This window comes from Manihot esculenta, chromosome 7 (genome assembly GCF_001659605.2).
Source record: "Manihot esculenta cultivar AM560-2 chromosome 7, M.esculenta_v8, whole genome shotgun sequence".
Lineage (NCBI taxonomy): Eukaryota > Viridiplantae > Streptophyta > Magnoliopsida > Malpighiales > Euphorbiaceae > Manihot > Manihot esculenta.
Genome location: NC_035167.2, coordinates 725,385 through 748,968, shown reverse-complemented (window position 1 = coordinate 748,968; position 23,584 = coordinate 725,385). Strand labels below are relative to the sequence as shown.

Here is a 23,584-nt window from a genome sequence, read left to right as displayed (position 1 = left end):
CGAGCTCTCTGATTAAATCAGAAACCATTTTTTCAAGCCAGGGAGTAATTCTGGCATAAATTCACAGAGAAACTACAAGATATAATCAGGCACTACTTGTTCAATTTTATGCGAGCATGCAAGGCAATGCCAGAATTTACCATAGCCGTTGTAGCAACAGCTTAACATAGCCAAGTTCCCTGCCACTAAATAACACCAAACTTCATAAACATTTAAATTATGGCATTCAATTGTGTATAAAAATTCCATCAATTCATAAATGGAAGTTCAAAAAGCAGCAGTGGCAATGGCCACAACACATTTAACCGGGTTTATGAAATAACCAAAAAATTCCATCCGAATGTAATAAAAATTGGGTCTGAGGAGCAACCTCCCCATTGAAATGAATTATTTGAAGAAAAATTTGCTTGCTAAATTCTCAGATCTAACGATTTTCATCGCCATCTAAAGCTAAATGGAATAATGTCAGTGCTGCTTAAGCACCACCAGATCCATACTTCTTTCCGAAGACAATTAACTGCAACTTGTCATAACCGGCAAGCACACCAGCACCAGCAATGGCACGGAGGATGTTTGCTCCTGCACCCTTGAAGAGTGACTTTGCACCCTCATTCTTCAAGATCTGAGAAAAGGCATCAAGAGAACTCTTGTACTTGACAGCTTCACCAGAGGTCATCATCATTCTTCTTCGGACAGTATCAATGGGGTAGGAGGCAAGACCAGCACCATTAGTGATGAGCCAACCAAGGGCAAAGCTAGCAAAGAAACTATCCTGTAATCATAAAGAGCAAGATGATATGTTATAAGACAGAGAACTTATAGCATCTGTTTAATAGTTTGCATTAACTTTTGTTTTAGAGATTCTCAAGTCTCAAAAGTAAACAAAAACCAAACCAAAAAATAACAGGTAATTCCAATTGACATGGCCAAAGTTATAAAATAATAGAGATGAAATACTGATAGGCAAGAACATAGTCATTTTGAATACCATATTCACACAACTTTAAGTTGATATTAAAATAAAAAAAAGGAATAATGGAAACTCACTAACCTGCAAATTTCCAGTCAACACCACAGGCTTCAGAGAGTCATACATTCCAAAATAGAGACCACGATACACAATGATTCCAACACAAGAAATGTTAAAACCACGGTAAAGCCCAGCAATACCATCAGATGCCATTGTCTTTCTGTAGACATCAACGAGTCCATTGAATTGCCTCTCTCCTCCCTTCTTTGCAGCCTTGGCATCATTGGCCAAACGGGTTCTAGCATAGTCTAGGGAGTAGACAAAGAGAAGGGAAGAGGCACCTGCAGCACCACCTGATGCCAAGTTACCAGCAAACCATTTCCAGTAACCATCTCTGTCTTTCTTAAAGTTGAAGAGCCTCTTGAAGTAATCTTTGAATGCAAAATTCAAAGCCTGACATAGACACAAGACACCAATGAATATAAAAAAGACAAAACAAATATCTTGACAGTGAATTGCAGAATGATAAAAGGATAAACTAACTAACCTGTGTAGGGAAATAGCGAATGACATTAGCAGTGTTTCCTCTCCACAATGCAACAATTCCTTCATCCTTCATCGTTCTCTTAAAACAATCACCAATGCCCTTGTAGGGTTCTGAGAGTCTGCCACTTTTAATCATCTCATCTTGGTTCTGAATCAATAGCTTAACACGCTCAATTGGAGCAGCCGCTGTCTTAGATACAGCAGCTGAGACTCCACCCATAAGGAAATCAATAGCAAAGCCAGCAAACCCTTTTTCGGAGGGAGCCTGCACACAAACAGAAGAAGCAGTTGATGGAACAAGAGATAGGTCAGTAGCAGCACCACAGCCCCGCACCATGGAATATTGAAAAGCAGCATTGGAGTAGTTTCCATATGAACGCCTTTGGTAGAGAGCAGGCCTCTTGATGGCCCCATCATAGCCATGGAAATCTTGGGAAAGACTTGAATGAAGGAGCTGACCAGCTACCTTCTGCATGACAGTTGGGTATTGAACTTGATCAACCATTGTGACTTTCCCTAAAATGGTGCAAGCACAGAAGGTCAAACACAAATTCCATTCAACAGAAACACAATTATGAAACCTATACACATATACATATATATATATACATATATATATACATATATATATATATATATAAACCACATCAAAAGATAAAGGGATGTAAAGAGTCAGTAAAGGTAAAACGTCAAAGCGGTAAACTTGCCGTTCTATGAAAAGAACTCGTGACCTATGACAAATTGAAAAAATTCAGGGGAAAAATACAAGTAATTACTGAACAGAGTTTACTTTCTATTTCCGTATCACGGTAACAAGCAACAGTACACTAATCTAATTAGTACAGTTCGTCAGACAGACTGACAAGTAAAATGTCCAATTCAAATGAAAATAGGTTGACAAAACCCAACATGAAATTACTCTAAGACAATAGAAAAGATGGTTCCCTTTGTTTGGATGTCTAGTTGTGAAGTGGAAATGGAGAGTAATTAAAGAGGAGAAATGGAGAGAAAAGGAAATAATAGAAATGTGATTTACTTTCTTTTGTTTGGTTAGATTATTAGGTTAAAGAGAAATACATTTTCTCTAATGTAAAAAATTACTATTATACATTCACAAGTTAATAAACAGAAGCTTTAAAACAATGAGGGCATTTAAGTATTTTAGTACGACTAACTTTCATTCCCTTTCTCCCAATTTCTTTGGACAAAATATATAAGGTGTTGAGAATATGATTTCTCCCCTTTATCTCCATTTCTCTCTTTTTCTACTCTTTAGTTGATGTCCAAACAAGAGAAAGAGAAAGCAGGGAAATCAAATTCTTTTTCTTTTCTCTTCTCTCCATTTCCCTCAATACAAACATAGCATAAGAAAAATAAGATACATATTAATCAAATGAACAACAGCAGAGATGTCAGTTAAGCATGTGATGTTAGATGTAATATCATCAACTTATTTTTAATTGTAGAAAAACAACAAATGGAGTAACCAACAAATAAGGGACCCAACCCTAACCCCCCAAAAAAAGAAAATGAAAGAGCAAAACGAACAATATTTAAAGCCCAATGATCGAGTGGATTAACGTAAATAAATAAACATTTGACACAAACCACCAAAAACTAAGAAATATAACGCCAAGCTGAAGGAAAACAAGAAACACAGTAAAAAAAGGCAAACAATGAGAAAAGTGTGCAACGAACTAATATAATATAAATCCAAAAGTCCATATGCTTGTTAAAAATTTTCAACTCGCTTTACAAACAAGCTTTCAAACGTTTCAAAAGATCTAAAAACAAAACCTTTAATATAAGGAAAATAAAAAAGTTTTTCTTTTTCAATGAGAAGTATATTTCGATCATAAGAAATAGCAAAACCCAGAATTAATTTTAAACTTTTGAGAAAAAGCAAGAACTTTAAATGGATCAAGCAGATTTAGGCCGCAGATATCCAAAAAAATAGAAAAAAGATAAATCAATAGTTTAACTATAAAACCAACTTACTGAATAGATCTAACACACAAAAAAAAGGGAAAAGAAGAAAAACAAGTGAACGATCAGATCGAGATGCAGCACCAAATCTGATCTATTATCACAGAGCTAACAGATCAAAACCAAATGCTAGCTTAGATCGTGTAAATTTCACCACTATACCTATCTAAACAACAGAAACCAAACTCCAAAAAAAATGGAAAAAGAGCGAAACAGATCCAAGGAGACAGCGAGAGAGGAAATAAGCAGATTTGAAAGGAATCAAAAGAAACAGTGAGTGTAGTTTCTTTCTCAGGGTTTAGGCTTACCTGATAGGTAGCTGCGGCTGCGAATCTGCGATCGGGTTGGAGGGTTTTTCTCTCCGCCGCTCGCAGAACTTTGAGAGAAGGAATCGGCGAAAGAAAAGAGAGAGATTTGTGGAGGACGCTTGAGTTTTGAAAAGAGCGCAAATGAGAGGGCTTTTATTGGCTGCGTGTGGTAGTGTGACTGTGATTTGGCAGACCCCGATGGGTTTTACTTCTGTGTGGCTACTTGACCTGCGGGATCACATATAGCCGCAGCTCTAACTCTAATCTGACCCCTAATTCTATTCAAAACGCTGGCGTTTTATTTTAGAGTCCTTTTCTTATGCCTTTGCTGATCAAAACGGTCTCTGATGGGGAAAAAAAAATTTTCATTTCCAAAATTATGAATTTCCTTTTAAAAAATAACTTTTTAGAATTTAAATTTCAAATTAGGAGTGGTATGCTTTTGCGTGCGTTTACTGCGGCCAATGGGTCAAATTGGGCTGCCTGTTTATAACGTAGAACTTAAAATTTAATAAAATTTTTTTTTTTTGAAATAGGGGTTGGGGGGAGTCGAACAAATTTAATAAAATTTATAATGTAATTTTTATTATTTTACTAATAAATAATTTAATGTTTAAAAATTTATTATATTAATAAAATAATTATTTTATTAAGATTTAACTATAATAATTTAATTTTTGCCATTTGAAATCTAATAGTAAGAGTTAATAGTTTCTAAAAATTTATTAAGCGCTAATACGATTGAAGATTGGATCAAATATTTAAATTATTAAATAATAATTGATATAAATATGTAGGTTTGTTTTATTAAATGTGATTTTATTTAATATGCAATTTCATTGTAATAAGATAAATAAATAATTAAAAAATACAATAATAAAATTAGTGTATCCACAAATTTAGTCTGATAATAGTACATGTATCTGAATAAATCTGAGAGATCTCATATTTTACCCTTCAATCATTAATATACATTTAAAAAAAATTGAATTAGATTATGAATTGATTTAAAAAAATATGAGAGTATATAAAATTTTTTCAAAAAGATAAAATACAATTAAAAAGCACAGTAATAATTTTTTATAGTATGAATCAGGAAAAATATTATAACTATGATATGTTATTATAATAAATATTAAATCATAAATATCGAAATGAAGAAAGATTTTGAGAAATCTTTATTTGATATCTTATTATAATGAAAATTTTGATAATTATAAAAATTCTTCATAATTTACAGCCAACTCATAGTCAAAGTCCAAAATCCATGGAAGCTTCATCCATGTCCCACTCGATGGCATGGCAGTTTTCAAACTTGTACTTTATTACTCCCTTGGTTCTCATTTGAGATTTTAATATAATATTTAATAAATAATTAAATTATTTAAATTATAACAATATTCTTTGTATGTCTATTTCTTGTCTTCTCATATCTGAAAGGTTTAATTTTCAAGAATTTACTTACTTCTAAAAAGTAAGGTAGGAGTTCGTTATTTCTCTTAAAATAAAAGAATTAATTTCTAATGACCGCTGGATTTCACCATTCCGGTCTGAGGTCTGATTCATGTTAACAGTCCATTATTTGAAAACTCTTAAACCTCCCGCATGAATCAGGTTCATCCAGCTCGGTCTGAAGACCAGACTACCTTTAAAGTCTCTAAATCGGGTCGGTCCAGTCCTTTTTGTTCAAAGATCAGATCTCTCTTAAATTTCAGTACTAATCTCATCTTTCAGTCCAGTCCGGAGGAGAAAAGATAGCCAGCCCATTTACCTAGTGGGTCCATCCGCATGCGTGCCAGGAAAAATTAAATAACCGTTACGCATGGAGTAGAGATTTGATATACTCGTATGTCCGTATCCGTATGCCAGAAACAGGTGGCCTAATAGCAGTGAGGCCGTTATACGTCACTGGTAGACAAAGAAAAAGAATAAAAGGAGAGGAGGACCCTCCTCTCAGACTAAGTTCACTCAAACCTTATAAAATCTTATTTTTCTTAACATCAGATCATCAATTTCTATAATTTTTTCAAAAATTAATATCATTATGGGCATTAATGGGTTTGGATTAAATGTGTAATTATGGGCTTGTGTTTCATGTCACGTGCTCTAATAGGCCTGCAAAAATTATGGCATGTTCAAAAAAAAAAAATATTTGCAGACCCCAGTGGGTTTTGCTTCTCTGTCGCCACTTGACCTGCGGGATCACATGTAACCGCACAACTTGTACTTGCTCCTAATTCTGTTAAAAACGCTGTCATCTAAGAGTCCTTATGCCTTCGCTGATCAAAAGGGTGATTGATGAAAAGGAAAAAAAAAAAAGAAAATTCTATAATTATGAATTTCCTATAAAAAAAATTTTAAATTAGAAGTGGTAAACTTTTGCGTGCGCTTACTCTCGCTAAGAGGTCAAATTGGGCTGCCTCCTTCCTTTCTTCTTCTTTTTTTTTTTTCTTTTTTTTTCTCTAAGGCTCACACTTTGTTTATTATTATTACGATGAAAACATATAAAAAACATGTTTAACGTATTTTTTCTAAAATTTTCCACACTTTGTTTATTATTATTACTATTATCATTATGAAAACATAAAAAAAAAACATGTTTAATGTATGAAAATTGAAATTAAAATATAAATCAATAAAAATATTATAACTATGATATTGATATGTAATCGAAATAAATATTAAATTAAAAGTATTAAAATTTATTTATGAAATTTATAAAAATTATAATTTGATATTTTGTTAGTGTGTATCGGTAAAAGTATTATAATTTTGATTTATAAATTAAAATGTTTAGTAATTTTTATCAGTAGTTATTATTTTATTTTTAAATAGAGATCGAAGGAGTAGAATTTGATATCTCTCATATTTATTTGGTGGTTATTTATTATAACCACTCAATTTTATTTTTTTCAGATAATTAATTTTATAATTTTGCTTACGAAATTAAAATTGAGAATCTTTGATAAATAAAAAACATATTTGACATGTTTGTGTGTTTATTTTTGCATGACAGTTTAGTTTTTTTTTTTTTTTTTTTGAAATGGGGGATGGGGAATTCGAACTTGAGATCTATCAGATTTAACCGGATGCACTTACCATCAGACTAAGCCTTGCTTTGCATGACAGTTTAAATTTATCACAATATATTCATTTTTAAGTTTTTATCTAATTAACATAAACATTTAAAATAATATTTTTTTCACTTTATTTCTCTCACCAAAATTATATATACACCTAATCAAATACTAAATTAAATTAATTAATCCATCCAAATATTTATTTTTATACATAAAATAATAAGTCTATTAAAAGTAAGAGTGATACAACTAAATTTTTAAATTAACTATTAGTATTATTATTATTAACGAGTGAATTTTTTTATTTTTAAAAATTTATTAAAATATTTATTTTTTCTCCATCAACAGTATTTTTATATATTTTCTATTAAAAATAGATAAAAACAAGTAAAAAAAATTTTAAAATTTAATTTTACTATCATTAAATCTACTTGAATATTGTCATTATTAATAAATAAAATTTATATTTTTAGAAATCTATTAAAATGTTATTATTTTTTTCTCTATTTATAAAATAGTTTTTTTTTTCTCTAACTCTTTATTAAAGAAGAAAAAAAAATGTGAAAGAGAAAAAAAAGAGTAATTTAATCTTTTATTCTATTTTTAATGGTAGAAATAAATAGAATTAAATAAAAAAATTATTTTATTAATAGAAAAAAATAAAAATATTTTAATAATTTTTTTAAAATTGAGAATTGATTTATTAATAATAATAATACCAAAAAATTAAATAATAAATTTCTCATCCTTAAATTTTATACGATAAACTCAAAATTTTCCAATTTAATTTATAAGTCTAACAAAGTTTTAGGATAATATAGTAATTTATTTTAAACTTCTTAAATCAAGTGACAAATTAAAAACATTTGAGACGGAGGTCTAAACTTTCCAAGTTAACTTTTTAAAATCAAAATATTAACGGTAATATTTACCGAAGTGAAAAATTTTGCAAACTCAAAAATATTTTTTCAAGAACAGATGCATGGTCAAAATATTTAATTTAAAATATATTAAAATAACCAATAAATAATTTAAATTAAAAATCGCAAACTATATAATTATCAAAAATTAAATTTTATCATACTTTTGAAAAATTTTATCATATAAAAAATTGAAAATAATAATAAAAGTACTAAGCATAAATTCATTTGTACTTAATATTAATAATTATAAAATTTTAATATTTTCATTAAATAACTATATATATGCATGTCATAAATTATTTATTGCACCATGTGCTTCAAAGACTATATTTATATATATTAAATTGTCATTGGGCTTGGGAATTGGGATGCTTCGCTTGAAGAGGAAAAATTAAATAAAAAAATAAAAAATAAAAAAAAAAACATTTCCAGCGGTGGTGGTTAGCTAAGAGAATAATAATATTTAGGAAATTTACTTTTTAGTTCTGAGATTTAACGTAATTAACACTTCTGTCCCTCTATTTTGGCGACCCAACACTTAAGTTCCTCACTTGCTTTTCCGTCCAAATTCGTAGTCCTTCCGTCCAAATTCGTAGTCCTTCCATCCATTTAAACCGTTTGGTCAAAGAGTCAAAGGTGAGATGTGATAATTTTTTTCAAAAACACCCTTCTTTCAATGTGAAATTCCAGAAGAAGAAGAAGAAGAAGAAGAAGAAGAAGAAGAAGAAGAAGAAGAAGAAGAAGAAGAAGGAGGAGGTTAATTTTGTCAATTCACGTGTCCCAAACGGCTATTTTGGACGGAAGAACTACAAAGTTGGACAGAAAAGAAAATGAGGGACTTAAGTGTTGGGTTGCCAAAATAGAGAGATAAAAATATTAATTACGTTAAATATCAGGAACTACAAAATAATTTTTCCATAATATTTTAAAGTTAGATGGATCCATTGCAAGACAGGCATAGTATAATAAATGTTTGGAAAAATTATTATTTTTTATTTTTGACATATCATTATTATTTTTATTTTTAAAATTTAATATATTAATTTTTAAATTTTAATTTTATAAAAATTAGAAATTTTTTTTATAAAAAATGCCATTTAGAAGTTTTTCTCTCAAAAGAATTGAAACAATAAAAAGTTATCTATCTTCAAATCCAATCAGCCAAAAGCCAACAATAATTCAAATTCAAAACCAAAAACATAGAATTAAACCTAACTTAATCTAGCTCTAATCTCCAACCTAGACGTAAATACTAAAACCCCTAACCGAGTAAACCTCATCTTCCTTCGACAATTAAAAATCTTCACTTCCCAATCTCCATGTTGACTGCCGCATCCAACCCTCATGCTTTGCGACGTGAGTTTCATCTTGTTGACGACTTCGGGTACTTCTCCATCTGGTCGAGATTGAGCATCTGACATCCAACCTTCACAATTAAAGTCATCTTCTTCCATCTTGTCAAGCCTGTAAGGTCGAGCCTTAAAAGCCTGCTCTCCATCTCGTCGAGCATCTCGGACTGATGTGAATAGTGAGCCGTCGACTTCCATCGTAAGTCTGCAGCGTTTCAAGCCTCTCCTTTTAGCCTTTCAAGCCTCAATTCCATGGATCGCAGGTGATAAGTCGCAAAAGAGTTAACGGAAAGAGTGGATTTTACTCTTAGATGGAGGAGGGCCAACTGACAGATTGCTTTTTATTTGGTTTTTATAATTTATTTGAATTTCCGTTAATCAGAAATTAAATAAAATTAAATTGATATTTTTTGATTTAATTTAACTTAATTATTTCAATTTGATTCGATCCAAATAAATAATAATTTTATTTTTTTTAATTTTTAATTTTAATTTGATTTGAAATTAAATCGAATCGATTAGAATAAATAACGAAGGGAATGAAAGATAAGTTAATCATTTAAGTAAAGTTTACGGGGGATAGTGAGGAAAATGTGCCTTGCACTTGTTCACCACATTGTTTATCATTAAAGATAAGTTTATATATATATATAGGTCAAGTTGCAAATATTTTGAAGGTCCTGCCCTTAATTATTTTCCTTAATTATATACTCTACAACTGCACTCACCTAACATGAAATTCCATAAGTACTTTTGTTTTATAGGCTAGACACATCCACCTCTCCATGGAAAAATCCTCCATTACTAAAGTTCTTGAGCTCTGCAAAGTCTCTCCACCGCCCAATTCATCTCCACCAACTACTCTCCCTCTAACTTTCTTTGACATCCCTTGGCTTTTTTTCTCTCCATGCCAACCTCTCTTCTTCTATGAATACTCTCACTCCACCTCTCACTTCATTTCCTCCACTCTTCCCAATCTCAAGCTCTCTCTCTCTCTAGCTCTCAAGCATTTCTTCCCTTTTCTTGGAAACCTTGTTGTTTCCTCAAATGATTCAAATATGCCCAAGATTGTTTACAATGAAGGTGACTGTGTTTCATTTTCTGTTGCAGAATCTAACGGTGATTTCAGGTGTTTTACTAGTAATCATGGAAGAGAAGTGCATGAGTTTTATCCTCTCGTGCCTGAGTTGGCTACTAGTGGTGGAGCTATTCCTTTACTTGCAGTGAAAGTTACAATTTTTCCTCATATGGGTATTTGCATTGGGCTTGCTTATCACCATGTGGCTGCTGATGGGAGGACATTCAACAACTTCATCAAGGCATGGTCTTCACTTTGTGCAAATTCTTGTTTCTTGATCAATTCCTTGCCATCTTTTGATAGGTCTGTGATAAAAGATTCACATGGACTTGAAGAGATTTTCTTGGAGGAACTATGGAAGATAAAATCTTCACAGGAAATGATTATTGGAACTGAAACCAATGTAGATTTGTCAAATATGGTTAGATCCACATTTGTAGTGAGTTCATTAGATATGGAGAGGATCAAGAAATGGGTTATTGGTCAATGCAAGAAAAAGTCTCAGCCACAGCCTATCCATCTATCACCATATGTATTAACCTGTTCTTTTATATGGGTTTGTTTAGTGAAAACCCAAACCCAAACGAGTCAACCCGAAAATCATCACTATTCCGATGATGAGCCAAATTACTTTGGATTTATTGCAGGTGGTTTGACCCGGTTCGACTATCCAGTACCCACATCATATTTTGGTAATTGTGTAGGATTTGGTAGATCAATAGCAACTAGGGGAGAATTGAAAGGAGAAGATGGAATCATTGTGGCTGCAAATGTGATTGGAAACATGATCAAGAAATTGGATAAAGAGATGTTGTTTGAAGCAGAAAGATGGATTTGGGATTGGAAGAAAATGTTTGAATTAGAGGTTCATGTTATGATTTTTGGATCACCTAAATTGGATTTTTATGAAACTGATTTTGGGTGGGGGAGGCCTAAGAAGATAGAGGAAATTTCAATTGATAGGAGCAGAGCTATTTCACTTACTGAAAGTAGAGATTTTAAGGGTGGAATTGAAGTTGGAATAGCTCTGCCTAAGAATCAAATGGAAGTTTTTAGCTCATTGTTTATTGAAGGTCTTCAAATTCTTCAATAATGGCATCTTCTTTACATCAGACATCTTACTATGTTTTGTATACAAAACAAAACTCAATTGTCTTGTGTTCTATACTCTCTCATAATTCCAATATCACAATATTCAATCATTCATCTTTAAAATAGTATTTTTGAGTGTAACAATTATTGCCCTCTAAATTTAGTATTCATGGTTAAATGGGTTTATCGCTCTAAATTTTGTTAAATAATTAATAAGATAATTAATAATTTCATGAGTCATATTATATTTTTTAAAAATATATTAAAAAATTTTTTTCTCCGTCAAAAAAAAAATTTTTTTATTCTCTTTTTTATTCATTAAAAATAGATAAAAATAAGAGAGAATATTTTTAAAATCTAATTTTATTCTCAGATAAACTCTCTTATTTAGTTTCTAAATTTTGGCATTAATAAGTCAGTTTTTATATTTTTAAAAATTTATTAAAATATTCTTATTTTTTTTCAAATTTATTAAAACGTATTTATTTTTTCTATCCGTCAATAAAATAATTTTTTTCTCCCTTAAAAAAAGAAAAAAAAGAAAATTTAATATTTTATTATATTTTTAGTGATAAAAATAGACGGTCGTTAATAATAACAATATTTTCAAAAATAAATAATAAATTTTCTTTAAATAAGCATTCAGTCTAATTCACTAATCATAATTAAATGAAATAATAATACGTAGAGATATGATGATCTCAATTCTTATTTATATTTTGATTCTCTCGAAACTAATTGTACTATGTGAAATCTTAAAATTTTTATTTTATATATTTATTAAATTTTTGTAATATTATTATTCACAAAAATTATAATTTTAATCACATTTTTTTATATGTATCAATAATATTTATTTTAAAAAAATATATATTAATTTCTTTATTAAAAAAAATAAATGAGATCCAATTAAGAATTTCCATATAATAAGACTCTTCAAAAAATAATTTTTATTCTATCATTAATTTAATGGTGCTGTACTCATACATGTAATTTAATAGTAATTGTATTTAATAGTAATTGTATTTAAATAAATTTAAAAAATTTTAAATTCTAATCTTCTAAGCTCATTTCATTTAAAAAAAAAAAAAAGTTGACGGTGGTATTACGCCTTAGAATTGGGGAGAACTAATGGGCTAAGGACAATAATTCCATGGTTCAAGAATGGTTCTGTCGAGTCCAAGTCCATTAAGAATTTATTTAAATATTTTTAAAAAATAATTTAAAAATATTATTTTATTAATTTATTTTTTACAACTAAATTATATATAAAAAAATTTTAAATTAATTTTTTATAATATTTTTCTTAAGGACATCAAGCCGTAAGGCTCAATGACCATTCTTTGCGAGACCGAGTAAAAGTCCAGAAACCGTAGGCAACAGTAGGTTAACGGCTACCTAATACTAATAGTTTAAACATTTAAAACAAGGAAAACACTGACATGTGACAGCTGCCCATTAACAGCCACCAGCCTCTTTCTTGCTGGACTTTGGACTGCGTGTCTTGATTTCCCATCCACCTGTCCACGTTCTTTGTGGAGCCCCACACGGAATCTTTCCCTTTATATATCTCTCCGGCCTGGCCCTATCTCTTCACTTCTGCTTTTTCGATAATCAAATATCTCTTGTTCTTGTTCACCTCTCTCTTTCTCTTCCGTTTCTTGACTGATATCTTTTCATTTGAAGATTGGCAATGGCGTCTACTTCATTCAAGTCCTTGGCTTTAGTTTTCTTGGTGGCAGTTTTTGCTGCCGTAGCTTCTGTTTCAGCTCAAGATTTAGGAGATTTGGCACCAGCACCAGCTCCTGCTATGGATAAAGGAGCTGCTTATTCTCTTGGGATGTCTGCAGCTGTCATCTGCTCTTCTCTCTTCTTTTCCATGCTTGCTCTCTTCAAGCACTAAAGATCTTCATTTCTGAGATTTTTTTAAAAAAAATATTATTATTTATTATATGTGTACACTTGGGGAGAGATTTTTTGATGGATTCAGCTGAGGTTTATTGTTATTTCATTCATTGGTACAGATTGGAATAAATGATTATTTATATACATTGGATTAATGTATAATGATTTGATTCTTAGTTTGGATTATAATATTTATAAAAGATTCATTTTTCCCATCTTTTTTCTTTTTGTTTGCTTCTCATTACCGTTTTTGGTGCAATCTTATTCATAAGATTAACCATATGATATTGTCAGAAGAAACTTCTCCATGGGATGATCTTCTTCTCTTCATTATAATATTCTATAAAATTATACTTGGATAATTCCTCGTTCTTTGGAATGGCTTAAAATTGATAGATCTATTGTTGGCACTCTGACAGATCCATTTGTTGTAAGATTGGACCATATTGCTTTTGTTTTATGGTTATCCTCTGCTTCATATCGTCAACATCTTTCTATCTCCGACAAGATTGGCAATATGACGAGTTTCTCATTCCCTCATTGTTCAATGAAAATTTTATTGGAAGGATTATTTTTGTTATATAAAATCGAGAAAAAGCATCTCTCTTGTTTATACTTAAAAATACAAATAATGTATTTTTCCCATATATGTAATATACTACGAAAGTTATTTAATTTCTCTGATATTTCGTTGAATTTAGATGATTGTGCATCTTATCACAGTGGGGATGTAGCTCAAATGGTAGAGCGCTCGCTTTGCATGCGAGAGGCACGGGGTTCGATCCCCCGCATCTCCATTGTCTTACTTTTGCACGACTTCAGAAACTGCATCTGCATTGCCAAGTCTCGACACAAAGAAAGGCCCATGTCAGTTTCCTGTTCAAGTTTTATTTCTCATTACTTTTTTAGATAACGGCTTGAATGAAGAAGAAGAGACAAATGGGTTTCTTGAAGAGAAATGATAGAAACGAAACTCATAAAAACTAGGCCCAAAGTTTTATACTTGAATGTAAAGGCTAAGGCACCAGAAGGAAGCCCAAAAGTGAGAGATTTTTCTTTTTTTAAAAAAAAAACAAATAAAAAATAAAAAAACATAGAGAGAGGGGATCGTCTTCTACATCAGTCTAACAGTAAAAGAGAGCTCTAGCCTGAGTTCTCTCCAACCATCCCCATTAAAACGGCACCGTTCAACCCCTCAGGACTCTCCCTCTCCTAGTGAAATAGCAAAATGGCTTTGACATACTATCTTTCTCAAGCTCTTCATTACAAGCCATCCAATGTTTTAATAATCATGTCATCTTCAAAGCTTGATGAGACAAAACCAAATATACCTCAAATTCAAACCACCAAGAAGAAGCGTTGCTTGAGGTGTAATACCCTTTACCTTGACAAAGATAACTCCCCAATCGCTTGCTCTTTCCATGGCCACACAACAGGTTTTGTTTTCTCTAATCTTATCTTTCTCACCACTCATTAATGGGTTTCTTTCTTCTAAATTTTCTGCTCAATTTCTTGCCTGCCAAATCCCAATATTATATCTTGTTTATTGCTTTCTTTTGTAAATTTAAGTAAATCATTAATTTTCAATACTATAAAAGAGAGTTAAAATTTCCATTCTTTTCTTCTAATTTGAAGGGCAATTCTCTTTCCCAAAACCCTTTTGAATTTGATGGGATTGGAACCTTATTGTGAAGCAAAAATCCCAAGTTTTAATTGTTGGGGTGTCCTCTTGGCTTCTGAAAACTTGAAGTTTTGTAGTAATTTCATGTGTAATTTCTTTTGCTATTCCATTTGTGATGGGTCATGATTGTGTTGTTGTGATATAGAAGTGATATTTACAATACTTGCAGGGGAGAAGGGACTGTTTTCTTTGGCACCACCACACCAAGGGATTGATGGAGAATGGAGTGACAGATCTGGGGTGATTGTGTATAAATGGAATGAGAAGAGTAACAGACCAAATACTGGAATTGCTAATTGGAAGAAAAGATGGAGCTGTTGTGCTGAGTATGATGAAAATGCCCCACCTTGTCGCCGGGGATGGCATGTTTCCTATGATGATGGCTTCACTTTGTATTAGCCAAATGCTGGCCTTGAGACTTCAATTGAACAGCATGAGAGGTATAATATGTCTGCCGTAGCCGGCGGTGCTGGCTGCAGTGACATAACGGATGTTGAGTCTACAAATTCGAATTTGTATTAAATAAATGCAATTGTTAATTTAAATATTTGTATTAAATTTATCAGACTAATTATAATATAATATAATATATTTTGTACAAACAAAATTATATAAAATTTTTTAATAAATGTAAATTAAATGTTTACATCAAAATCTATATAAAAATTTATAAAATTTGAATAATAAATTTATAATCAATATAATAGTTAATTTAATAACTAGTAAAGTAACTGCAACTTTTTATTAAAATGAGTTTTATTTAAATCATTTAAATTTAAATTTTTTTTTTTACTAAGCAAAATACCTTATCCAATGAACGACGTCGTGATAATAATAATTAAGAAATAAAAAATAAATAATCCCGAAAAGAAACCCGACGCCCCTAAATACGGAGACCATTATCACCGAACTGCCATTACACTCTGTCATAATTACAAAAGTGCCCTTATGTTGAAAGAAACAGAATCTACTCGGGGGACATTTCCGGAAAATTGGTCCAAGAAATTCGATGGTTTCGAGAGCGAGCTTCTTTCGCCCACCAACCGCCAAAACAATCGAAACCCTAGGCGATATAGGGCGGAAAATTGAGGGAGAAATGGAAGAGACGGAACTTCTCTTAATTATCCATTGCATTTTTACGTAATTGCCTCCTCTAATTTCTCTCTGTCCCTATTCTCTTCTCTTTTTCTAGTCATCAAATTTCAAATACCATACTTTCAGCATCATTTCAATTCAATTCTCTCTCATCGAAAAAGCGATACGTGAAGAAAAAAAAATCGCTTTTTTCTTACCCTCAAACTTCAATCTCGATGTCTAAGAGGTGATGTTCCTTTCTTCGTAATTCTTTTTGGGTATAATAAAAGAGATTTTATTGTCATTTGATCGTGATCGTTATGATTGTCGTGGGTTTGTGAGGCTATTGTTGACTAAGTTTGAATGGGTTGTATGTAAAAAGAATAAGGTGTTTGAATTTGCTGATTCATGGGTTTTTAAAGCGTAGAAATTTGCTTGTGCCTATGAAAACTGAAGCGGGTTTCTGATTAAGATTTGAATGGGTTGAAGATAAATAGCAGAAAGTTTTTGAATTTATTGGTTGATGAGCTCTAAAAGGTTTGAAACCTGCCTGTGCTTGCGAAAATTGAATTGGATTTCTGCTAGGTTGCAGAGAAGAACTATGAAGGAAAAGATGAATGTTGAATAGTCTTTTTTTTTTTTTAGAAAAAAATGTTCATTTATTTTTTCTGCAATACTCGCTAGTCCCCCCCCCCCCCCTGTGTTTGATTAATTGATTTTACTCATAAAATCTTGGTGCTTATTTCTTTGCATGTGTCAAGTTCATGGGATAAATTAGTTCATTTCAATAGAGAAACCTAAAATCATTCATTCATGAATTAGTATGAGATTAATGTGATGGGAATAGCTTTCTCCTCTGTCATTGCTCTCTGGGGAATGGAAATGAGAAAGAGTAAAGAGTTTAATGATTTGCTGTTGACTGAAAGTTATCATATCATATCTTGCCCGTCATAAAAATTGTTATTAGGTTAGCATAGTTCTTTTTTTTTTTTTTTTTTTAAATTAATAATCTTGTTGTGTTTATTCTTCCAGGGTACTTTGCAAGTTTTTTGCACATGGAGGATGTTTAAAAGGGGAGCATTGTGAGTTTTCACATGACTGGAAAGATCCACCAAATAATGTAAAGAAGTTTGGTTCCGCTTGTTTTATCTGCACTCTCTCCAATTAGCAATGTGTGATAGTTCTTGTTTTCTCATTAGTAGTTTATGCTTCTTTATTGATACAGATTTGCACCTATTACCAAAGAGGAATCTGCTCTTATGGCAGTCATTGCAGATATGAACATGTTAAACCATCTAGGTCAGATTATGCTTCATCTTCAACAACAATTCATCACCGATCTACGGTATCAATGTCTGTTCCTCTGGTTCGTCCTGTGAGAACTGGATTTAGCAGGGGGACATCAGTCCTACGCACATCTGGAGAGCTTTCTGCTTCAAGTAGACCTTACTTTCCTCCCACTAAGCCAGCATGGAATTCGGAATCAGGGCCAAACAACATTTTAGAAAATGGTGGTGTTATGGAATCTAGGAATGTTAAACCAGAAGACCGTTCTCTGTGTTCATTTGCTGCTGTCGGTAATTGCCCCCGTGGAGTTAAATGCTCTCATATTCATGGTGACATTTGCCCAACTTGTGGGAAACATTGCTTGCATCCCTTCAGACCAGAAGAAAGAGAGGAACATTTGAAAATGTGTGGGAAGAAGCAAAAGCACCTTGAAGTATTGAAGCATAGTCAAGAAATAGAGTGCTGTGTGTGCCTAGACCGTGTGCTTTCAAAGCCCACGGCAGCTGAAAGAAAGTTTGGGCTGTTATCTGAATGTGATCATCCTTTCTGTATATCCTGTATTAGAAACTGGCGTAGCAGCTCCCCAGCTTCTGGAATGGATGTCAACACTGCATTGAGGGCTTGCCCAATTTGCCGTAAACTGTCATATTTTGTTGTTCCAAGTGTCATTTGGTATTCCTCTAAAGAAGAAAAGCAGGAAATTATTGATAGCTACAAGGCGAAGCTAAGGTAATCTTTGATGTTAAACATGCTTGTACTTTATCTTCGATCAGAATTCCTTGTTGGCAATCAAAATTTTGAAGTACTTTGCAAGAAAATTTGAAGCATTTTCTGATGATTTCCCTTATTTGTTGACATGGTTCACAGTTGTGGTTGCTTTATAGTTCAAAGCTACGTAGAGCGTCTTTATAATTTCATATGGTCGATGATTTAGATAACTAATAAACTTGAGGCATTTAATGTGTTGTAGTTTTTCTTTTGCTGCTCAAGTGAAGTAATCTAATGCATATGTATTTTCATTTTCATTCTGTTGACAGGTCTATAGATTGCAAGCATTTTGACTTTGGGAATGGAAACTGCCCTTTTGGGACAAGTTGTTTTTACAAGGTAGAATAATTGTCTCTTTGAATTTTCAGCAGCACTTTTGATATTGTAATGCATTAGTGTCTTTCTATCAGAGCATAATATGCAGATTCTGTTGTAGTTTGGACATTTTGCCTATAATTGCTTGTGTGAGTAGTCAGTCTCTTTTTTTCTCCAGCACTAACTTCCAGATATCTGCTCTGTCTTTAAAATATTTTGACCTGAGGAACAGAGATGATATAATGCATTCTCTTTCAGCATATCTGGAGTTTGGAAAATAGGTTTAATCTGTAATGTTATAATGGATGGCTGGCATGGTGTGATTTGAGCGTAAGGTAATATTCTCATGGTATTTTGAAAGACTGGTTTTGAAACTGAGAGTGGAGAGGAAGTGTATTGGACTTGGAATGCAGAAGATCAGGGATTGTGGTTGTTGCACCATTTTTGTTGCTATTTTTTTCTTTCTGCTGGAGGTGGTGGAGAAGGCGATCTTTAAAGCTTATAGGAAACTCAACCTTTTAGTGAAAAGAATGTTGGTTTTGCAAATATAGCTGTCATTTAGTGCCTTGTCTCAGCCTTTGGGCTCTTTAAGCTCCTTTATCATCTCTCTATTGGAACTATTCAACAGAAGCAGCCCTGCTTGCAGTACTTCTACCATCATTATGGAAATTTCCTTCACCATCATTTTCACCTTGTGATACTTTATCACCATGTCTGCTTGTAATGGTACTACTATTCAATATATGGAAAACACTATATTAGCTCGAGGGTAGAATTCTACTATGCTGCTTTGTTTATCACGTTTTATGAGAGTACTTTAGCTTCTACATATAGTCCTCAGAATTATGGTCATTTAAAATTATTTTACTTTTATTATGGAGAGCGTTAGCTTTATATCTCCTTTAATTTATACAATGTTGTGTGTGTTCCAGCATACTGTCAAGCCAGGCTCATACACATGGAAATATCGTAGACCCCCTCCACGTAGGCCACGTCCCCGCAGAACCGGTGTTGTGGATGACATGAACATCTTTGATGTTTTTGAACACTTATTTGAAGAAGATGAACTGGACATCTTTGATGCTGAGGATTACTTTGATGAAGATTATGAAGATTATGTGGTTTTTTTATTGATGCAGATGAATATTGGATCAGGCGACACCTCCAGTGATGATGAAAATTATCTCTTCTAAGCTATTAGATGTAGCCATATTGCAAACTTTTTTTTTTCTTCTAGAAGTTTGGAGTTGGTGATTTGGCTTTTGACTTCCTAGTATCTTAAGCATTTTGGAATAGATGAAGCTTGTAGTTTGTTGCTTGTCAGCCTGATGTCCATCTTATGTTTATAGGACGAGTATTCAAGGAAGTCTAGGGTGCCTGCCAGGACAATGATCCCATCTATTTATATGTGTGTGTAGCACTGTGTTGTGGAAGATAAGCAGCCTGGAAATGTGTTTCTTGGTTGATGTACTCTCATGAGCTCAATTGAGGGCTTTGAGCACATGTTTTAGCTATGTAATATATAATGAAAAGTCGGAAATTTTTAAAGCTTTCATCACTCTGAATTTGTAATTATTTGTTTCTCAGTAAATTTCTTGGCACATCATACTTTTTACCAATGCCTTATTTAGGCTGGTTTTGGTTCTCAAAAACTCAAAGTGAAAGTTGCTTTCTACTATACAAGGAAATAATAATGTGGTTGTGTGCCTAAAGAAAATGTAGCAACTTTTATGTTGTGACAAGGATGGGCCATTATTGATAGCATGCTATTTTTGTTGCATATGAATGAATGCTTATAATTTGCGACTCAGTTAATAACAAATGATGTTATGCGGTGGCACATTACTGCCATGATTTTTGAACAATAGAATTATTCCTCATGTGCTGGTTTGCTTGGAATTGCCGGTCTGTGCAGCTATATATATTTAAATATTCCAACTTTGCAGCATGCATATCGAGATGGCCGTTTGGAGGAAGTTGCACTGCGTCATCTTGGTGCTGAAGATTGTAATAAATACTGTGATATCTAAAAATATCAGGTGTGATGAAAGAGTTTCTTACCCTTGTGTTTCGTAGCAAATTAGTTGAATCAGGCAGCTTCATTATTCCTGTGTAAGTCTGAGCTAATGGCTTCAGTTTTTTCCTGTGGCAAAATCCAGTTGTGTGCCAGGTAAAAGGCCATTGTCTTATGAATACACTATTCCTTTATGACAGTTTAATTCTTCTGAGACCATTGCCTTCTCTGCTTTATATAACAGCTTATAATTCTGCAATGCTGCACCGCTGTCTGAAGCAGCGGTTGGATGATGGGTGGACTTAAGTTACTTGCAGTTCTTTTCAGAGAAGTGCTAAGCTTGTGTGTTTTAGGTGTTGCATAACACGTTCTATTGTCAATAGACATATTTTGCATATTTTGCCACCGTGCATATGTGAATGCTCGAGTCATCTTCTCTCTATCATAAATTTTATAATACAACCGTTTCCTGCAGCATCTTCAGGCCACTTGATATGTACTGTGTGGCATAGCTCGAGGGTCTTTTGCCTTAAAATATCCCTCCCTAATTTTATATTTTGCTGTTGTTTGCCAAAATGCAGGATTTAGTTGGTGGACGAGACTTGATTATGGTAAGCTAGAAGGCGGGTAATTACGTTAAGATGAAATAATAGCGCAAAGAAAACGTCAACCCCATTGCAAAATTACATATAGTGATGAACTTGGCGACGAAAATCAATTTGAATAATGGATGTTTGCCAATACAGATTGCTTCCCTCATAGCAGAAAGGGTTTAGCTATTGTGTTTCCCCTTTATCATCCTCAATATTTAGGAGGTGTATATACCATAATTTCAAACAACTTGTGTGTTATACCCATAAAAAATTATTATATGCAACGGTATGTACAACAACAGTTGCATATTAGCCATTATTTATTTATAATAAAATTTATCTAAGACATATTATAATCAATAGTTATTACACAACTGTCGTCATGTACAACAATTATAATATAAAATTTCTATCAATCAAAAGTAGAGAAATATTCGAATGTGTTTTAATGCTTGAGGAAAGCAAGCAGAGACAATAAAAGGGAAGAGCATAGAATAGGCCCAGACATGGCAACAGAATAAGCAGCAGCTCCCTTGACCAAAGCTGGTGGTGCTGGAGTTGGTGCCAATTCTTGAGCTTCAACACTGGCAAAATACATTGCCACAGCCAAAAAAAATATAGAAGCCAAGGCCTTGAATGAGCTGATTTGTGCCATGGAAATTGGATGATTTGTAGACAGATTGGAAATTAAGGTTGAATACAGAAAGAAAGAGAGAGATAGGGTATTTATAGAGAACTAACAGCAAGACTTGAGGACAGGTTGATGCCAGCAGGTAATGGGTAATTTTATTTTTTAAATTACAGCATGGATTTGTGAGTTTGTGTTGGTTGAACTTTTTCCAATCAAGGAGATTTTTTTTTTCTTGGCAAAGTATGAAATTGAGAATTTGAAAATTGGGGTTTGGTGTTTTTCTTGGGAAAGTTACAATCTTTAATGTGGTTCACTGAAATATAAAATATTTCCTCCATTTCTTAATAAATGTCTTTTTTTTTTCAATTTCATTAAAATTAAAATAACGATTAGAATAAATTAATAGAGCTAATGTTTTATTAAAATACCCTTTTATGAAATATTAATTATATTAACTAATATTAATAAAAATATATTTAAATTATATTAATTTTATAAAGGACATTTAAATTAAAGAATGTAATTTTATCAAAAGAGACCCTTATTAGAAAATAGAAATATATACACCATAAATTTGCTGTTAGATTAAAAAATGCAACCAAATTTGACCAAATGTGGTTCAAGAGTTTCATACACAACATAATTTAGTTATGTGTTTTAGTCATGAACTAGTCAGTTTTTTGGACTTTATGTACATCTAATTGCATCCCGACACGGTTTGATTTGGATTTATATTTAGAAAAAAAAATTGATTTCATTAACTTTGAAAAGCTTAGACAATAATATGGATTAGATTTTTTTATAAAAAAATTGTAATTTCATTTATAAATAATTTTAATCAAAGATCAGACAATAATATATGAAAAAATTTTGTAATTTTTGATATTATATAATAATAATTAAAAAAATTATGTATAGATAATAATATGAAATAGATTTTTTATATAAAAAAATTTTATAATTTTTAATATTATATAAAAATAATTTAAAGAAAATTGAGACTCGAAAATAAATAATAATATGAAATAGATTTTTTGTATGAAAAAATTTTGTAATTTATGATATTACATAATAATAATTAAAAAAACCATGTATTGATAGACGTTGCAAAAAAATTTAGATGTTTTAAGTCAGCCCTTCGTTAAGATTCGCCCTTTTAGTTACAGGACGCAGGCTAAATTTTTTACATAAAATTACTGTTTATTTGACAGATCACCATTATATCTGTAATTATGATATTATCGATCGATTAAATGATGAGATTGTTTATCAAGCAATCGGTTATATATCACTAAATTTATAAATTTTGCTAATCACATCGTAACAGTATTTTTTGACTGCATTAATTTTATTTATAAATAATAAAAAATAAATATATAATAATTTTTTAATAAAAATTGATGATCTGAGATCCAATGGAATAGGGTTTTACAAGGGTTTCGTATTACAAAACAATGGTTAATACAACTTTCTCAGACTCCTCTCAAAACTTGGTTTGTCTGGGGACGGTGCTCCCCTTTTATCCTTTCTGCTTTGCTCATGGTGACGTGTAAAGGCCTCTCCGTGATTGGGACACGCGTCTCTGGCATGCAGATTTGGGTGTACGAGGGTATCAGCCGCCTGCTCCATGCGTAACGGCCTCTGATTCTCTTCATGCGTACATCCGTGCGGATCTGCCAGGCTGTCTGAGTTGGGTCTGGACACTGGGCTGGGCTGAGAGTCGGACCAGATGCTGAGCCCAAGAGGAGAGGGCTCGCTTGGCGCGGGTTGGGCCGGCCTGAATGGAGGAGAGGGGTGAGCCCGGCCTTTGAAGGCATACGGGTTAGGCTTGTCTCACGTGTGTATGGGCCTCTGCTTGATGGGCTTTTGGCTATGGTCGAGGCCCTGGTCCGGGGTTAAGAAATCCAGCGGTTATCAATTGCCCCTTCACCTTCTCGGCAGTTATTGCTCCGACTGTCGAGGGGGTGAATATCAAAAACTATTA

The 23,584-nt window shown here is 32.4% G+C and overlaps 4 protein-coding genes and 1 non-coding gene across 5 annotated transcripts; 4 read left to right on the top strand and 1 right to left on the bottom strand.

The window, feature by feature from the left end:
* Window positions 1-230: 230 nt before the first annotated feature.
* LOC110618844 (ADP,ATP carrier protein 1, mitochondrial) lies at window positions 231-3,966 on the bottom strand. The gene is made up of 4 exons (XM_021762104.2): window positions 3,811-3,966; window positions 1,518-2,032; window positions 1,052-1,423; window positions 231-772 (listed from the first exon to the last, which is right to left on the bottom strand). The coding sequence occupies exons 2-4, from the start codon at window positions 2,019-2,021 to the stop codon at window positions 476-478; spliced, it is 1,173 nt and encodes a 390-aa protein (XP_021617796.1). The 5' UTR covers window positions 2,022-2,032; window positions 3,811-3,966; the 3' UTR covers window positions 231-475.
* Window positions 3,967-9,722: 5,756 nt separating this feature from the next.
* On the top strand, window positions 9,723-11,518 carry LOC110618843 (anthocyanin 5-aromatic acyltransferase). Its single transcript, XM_021762103.2, has one exon. It carries the CDS (start codon window positions 9,948-9,950, stop codon window positions 11,331-11,333), a length of 1,386 nt encoding a protein of 461 aa, XP_021617795.1. The 5' UTR covers window positions 9,723-9,947; the 3' UTR covers window positions 11,334-11,518.
* Window positions 11,519-13,961: 2,443 nt separating this feature from the next.
* TRNAA-UGC lies at window positions 13,962-14,034 on the top strand. The gene has a single exon. It is a non-coding gene; the product is annotated as a tRNA-Ala (tRNA).
* A 1-nt stretch (window position 14,035) lies between these two features.
* On the top strand, window positions 14,036-15,480 carry LOC110618848. Its single transcript, XM_021762110.2, has 2 exons — window positions 14,036-14,673; window positions 15,088-15,480. Exons 1-2 carry the CDS (start codon window positions 14,466-14,468, stop codon window positions 15,315-15,317), a joined length of 438 nt encoding a protein of 145 aa, XP_021617802.1. The 5' UTR covers window positions 14,036-14,465; the 3' UTR covers window positions 15,318-15,480.
* A 437-nt stretch (window positions 15,481-15,917) lies between these two features.
* On the top strand, window positions 15,918-19,917 carry LOC110619552 (putative RING-type E3 ubiquitin transferase C3H69). Its single transcript, XM_043958414.1, has 5 exons — window positions 15,918-16,239; window positions 17,025-17,112; window positions 17,218-18,008; window positions 18,317-18,386; window positions 19,295-19,917. Exons 1-5 carry the CDS (start codon window positions 16,229-16,231, stop codon window positions 19,553-19,555), a joined length of 1,221 nt encoding a protein of 406 aa, XP_043814349.1. The 5' UTR covers window positions 15,918-16,228; the 3' UTR covers window positions 19,556-19,917.
* The last annotated feature ends 3,667 nt before the right edge of the window (window positions 19,918-23,584 follow it).

What these genes read in the sequence shown, in the direction of transcription:
- LOC110618844 (XM_021762104.2), bottom strand. Translation starts at nt 2,021, where the DNA reads ATGGTTGATCAAGTTCAATACCCAACTGTCATGCAGAAGGTAGCTGGT. An exon ending in TTCGCTATTTCCCTACACAG is followed by an intron (nt 1,424 to 1,517) that starts GTTAGTTAGTTT and finishes TGTCTATGTCAG; the next exon opens with GCTTTGAATTTTGCATTCAA. An exon ending in TGTTGACTGGAAATTTGCAG is followed by an intron (nt 773 to 1,051) that starts GTTAGTGAGTTT and finishes TTATGATTACAG; the next exon opens with GATAGTTTCTTTGCTAGCTT.
- LOC110618843 (XM_021762103.2), top strand. Translation starts at nt 9,948, where the DNA reads ATGGAAAAATCCTCCATTACTAAAGTTCTTGAGCTCTGCAAAGTCTCT.
- LOC110618848 (XM_021762110.2), top strand. Translation starts at nt 14,466, where the DNA reads ATGGCTTTGACATACTATCTTTCTCAAGCTCTTCATTACAAGCCATCC. An exon ending in TTTCCATGGCCACACAACAG is followed by an intron (nt 14,674 to 15,087) that starts GTTTTGTTTTCT and finishes CAATACTTGCAG; the next exon opens with GGGAGAAGGGACTGTTTTCT.
- LOC110619552 (XM_043958414.1), top strand. An exon ending in AGCTACAAGGCGAAGCTAAG is followed by an intron (nt 18,009 to 18,316) that starts GTAATCTTTGAT and finishes TTCTGTTGACAG; the next exon opens with GTCTATAGATTGCAAGCATT. An exon ending in GGACAAGTTGTTTTTACAAG is followed by an intron (nt 18,387 to 19,294) that starts GTAGAATAATTG and finishes TGTGTGTTCCAG; the next exon opens with CATACTGTCAAGCCAGGCTC.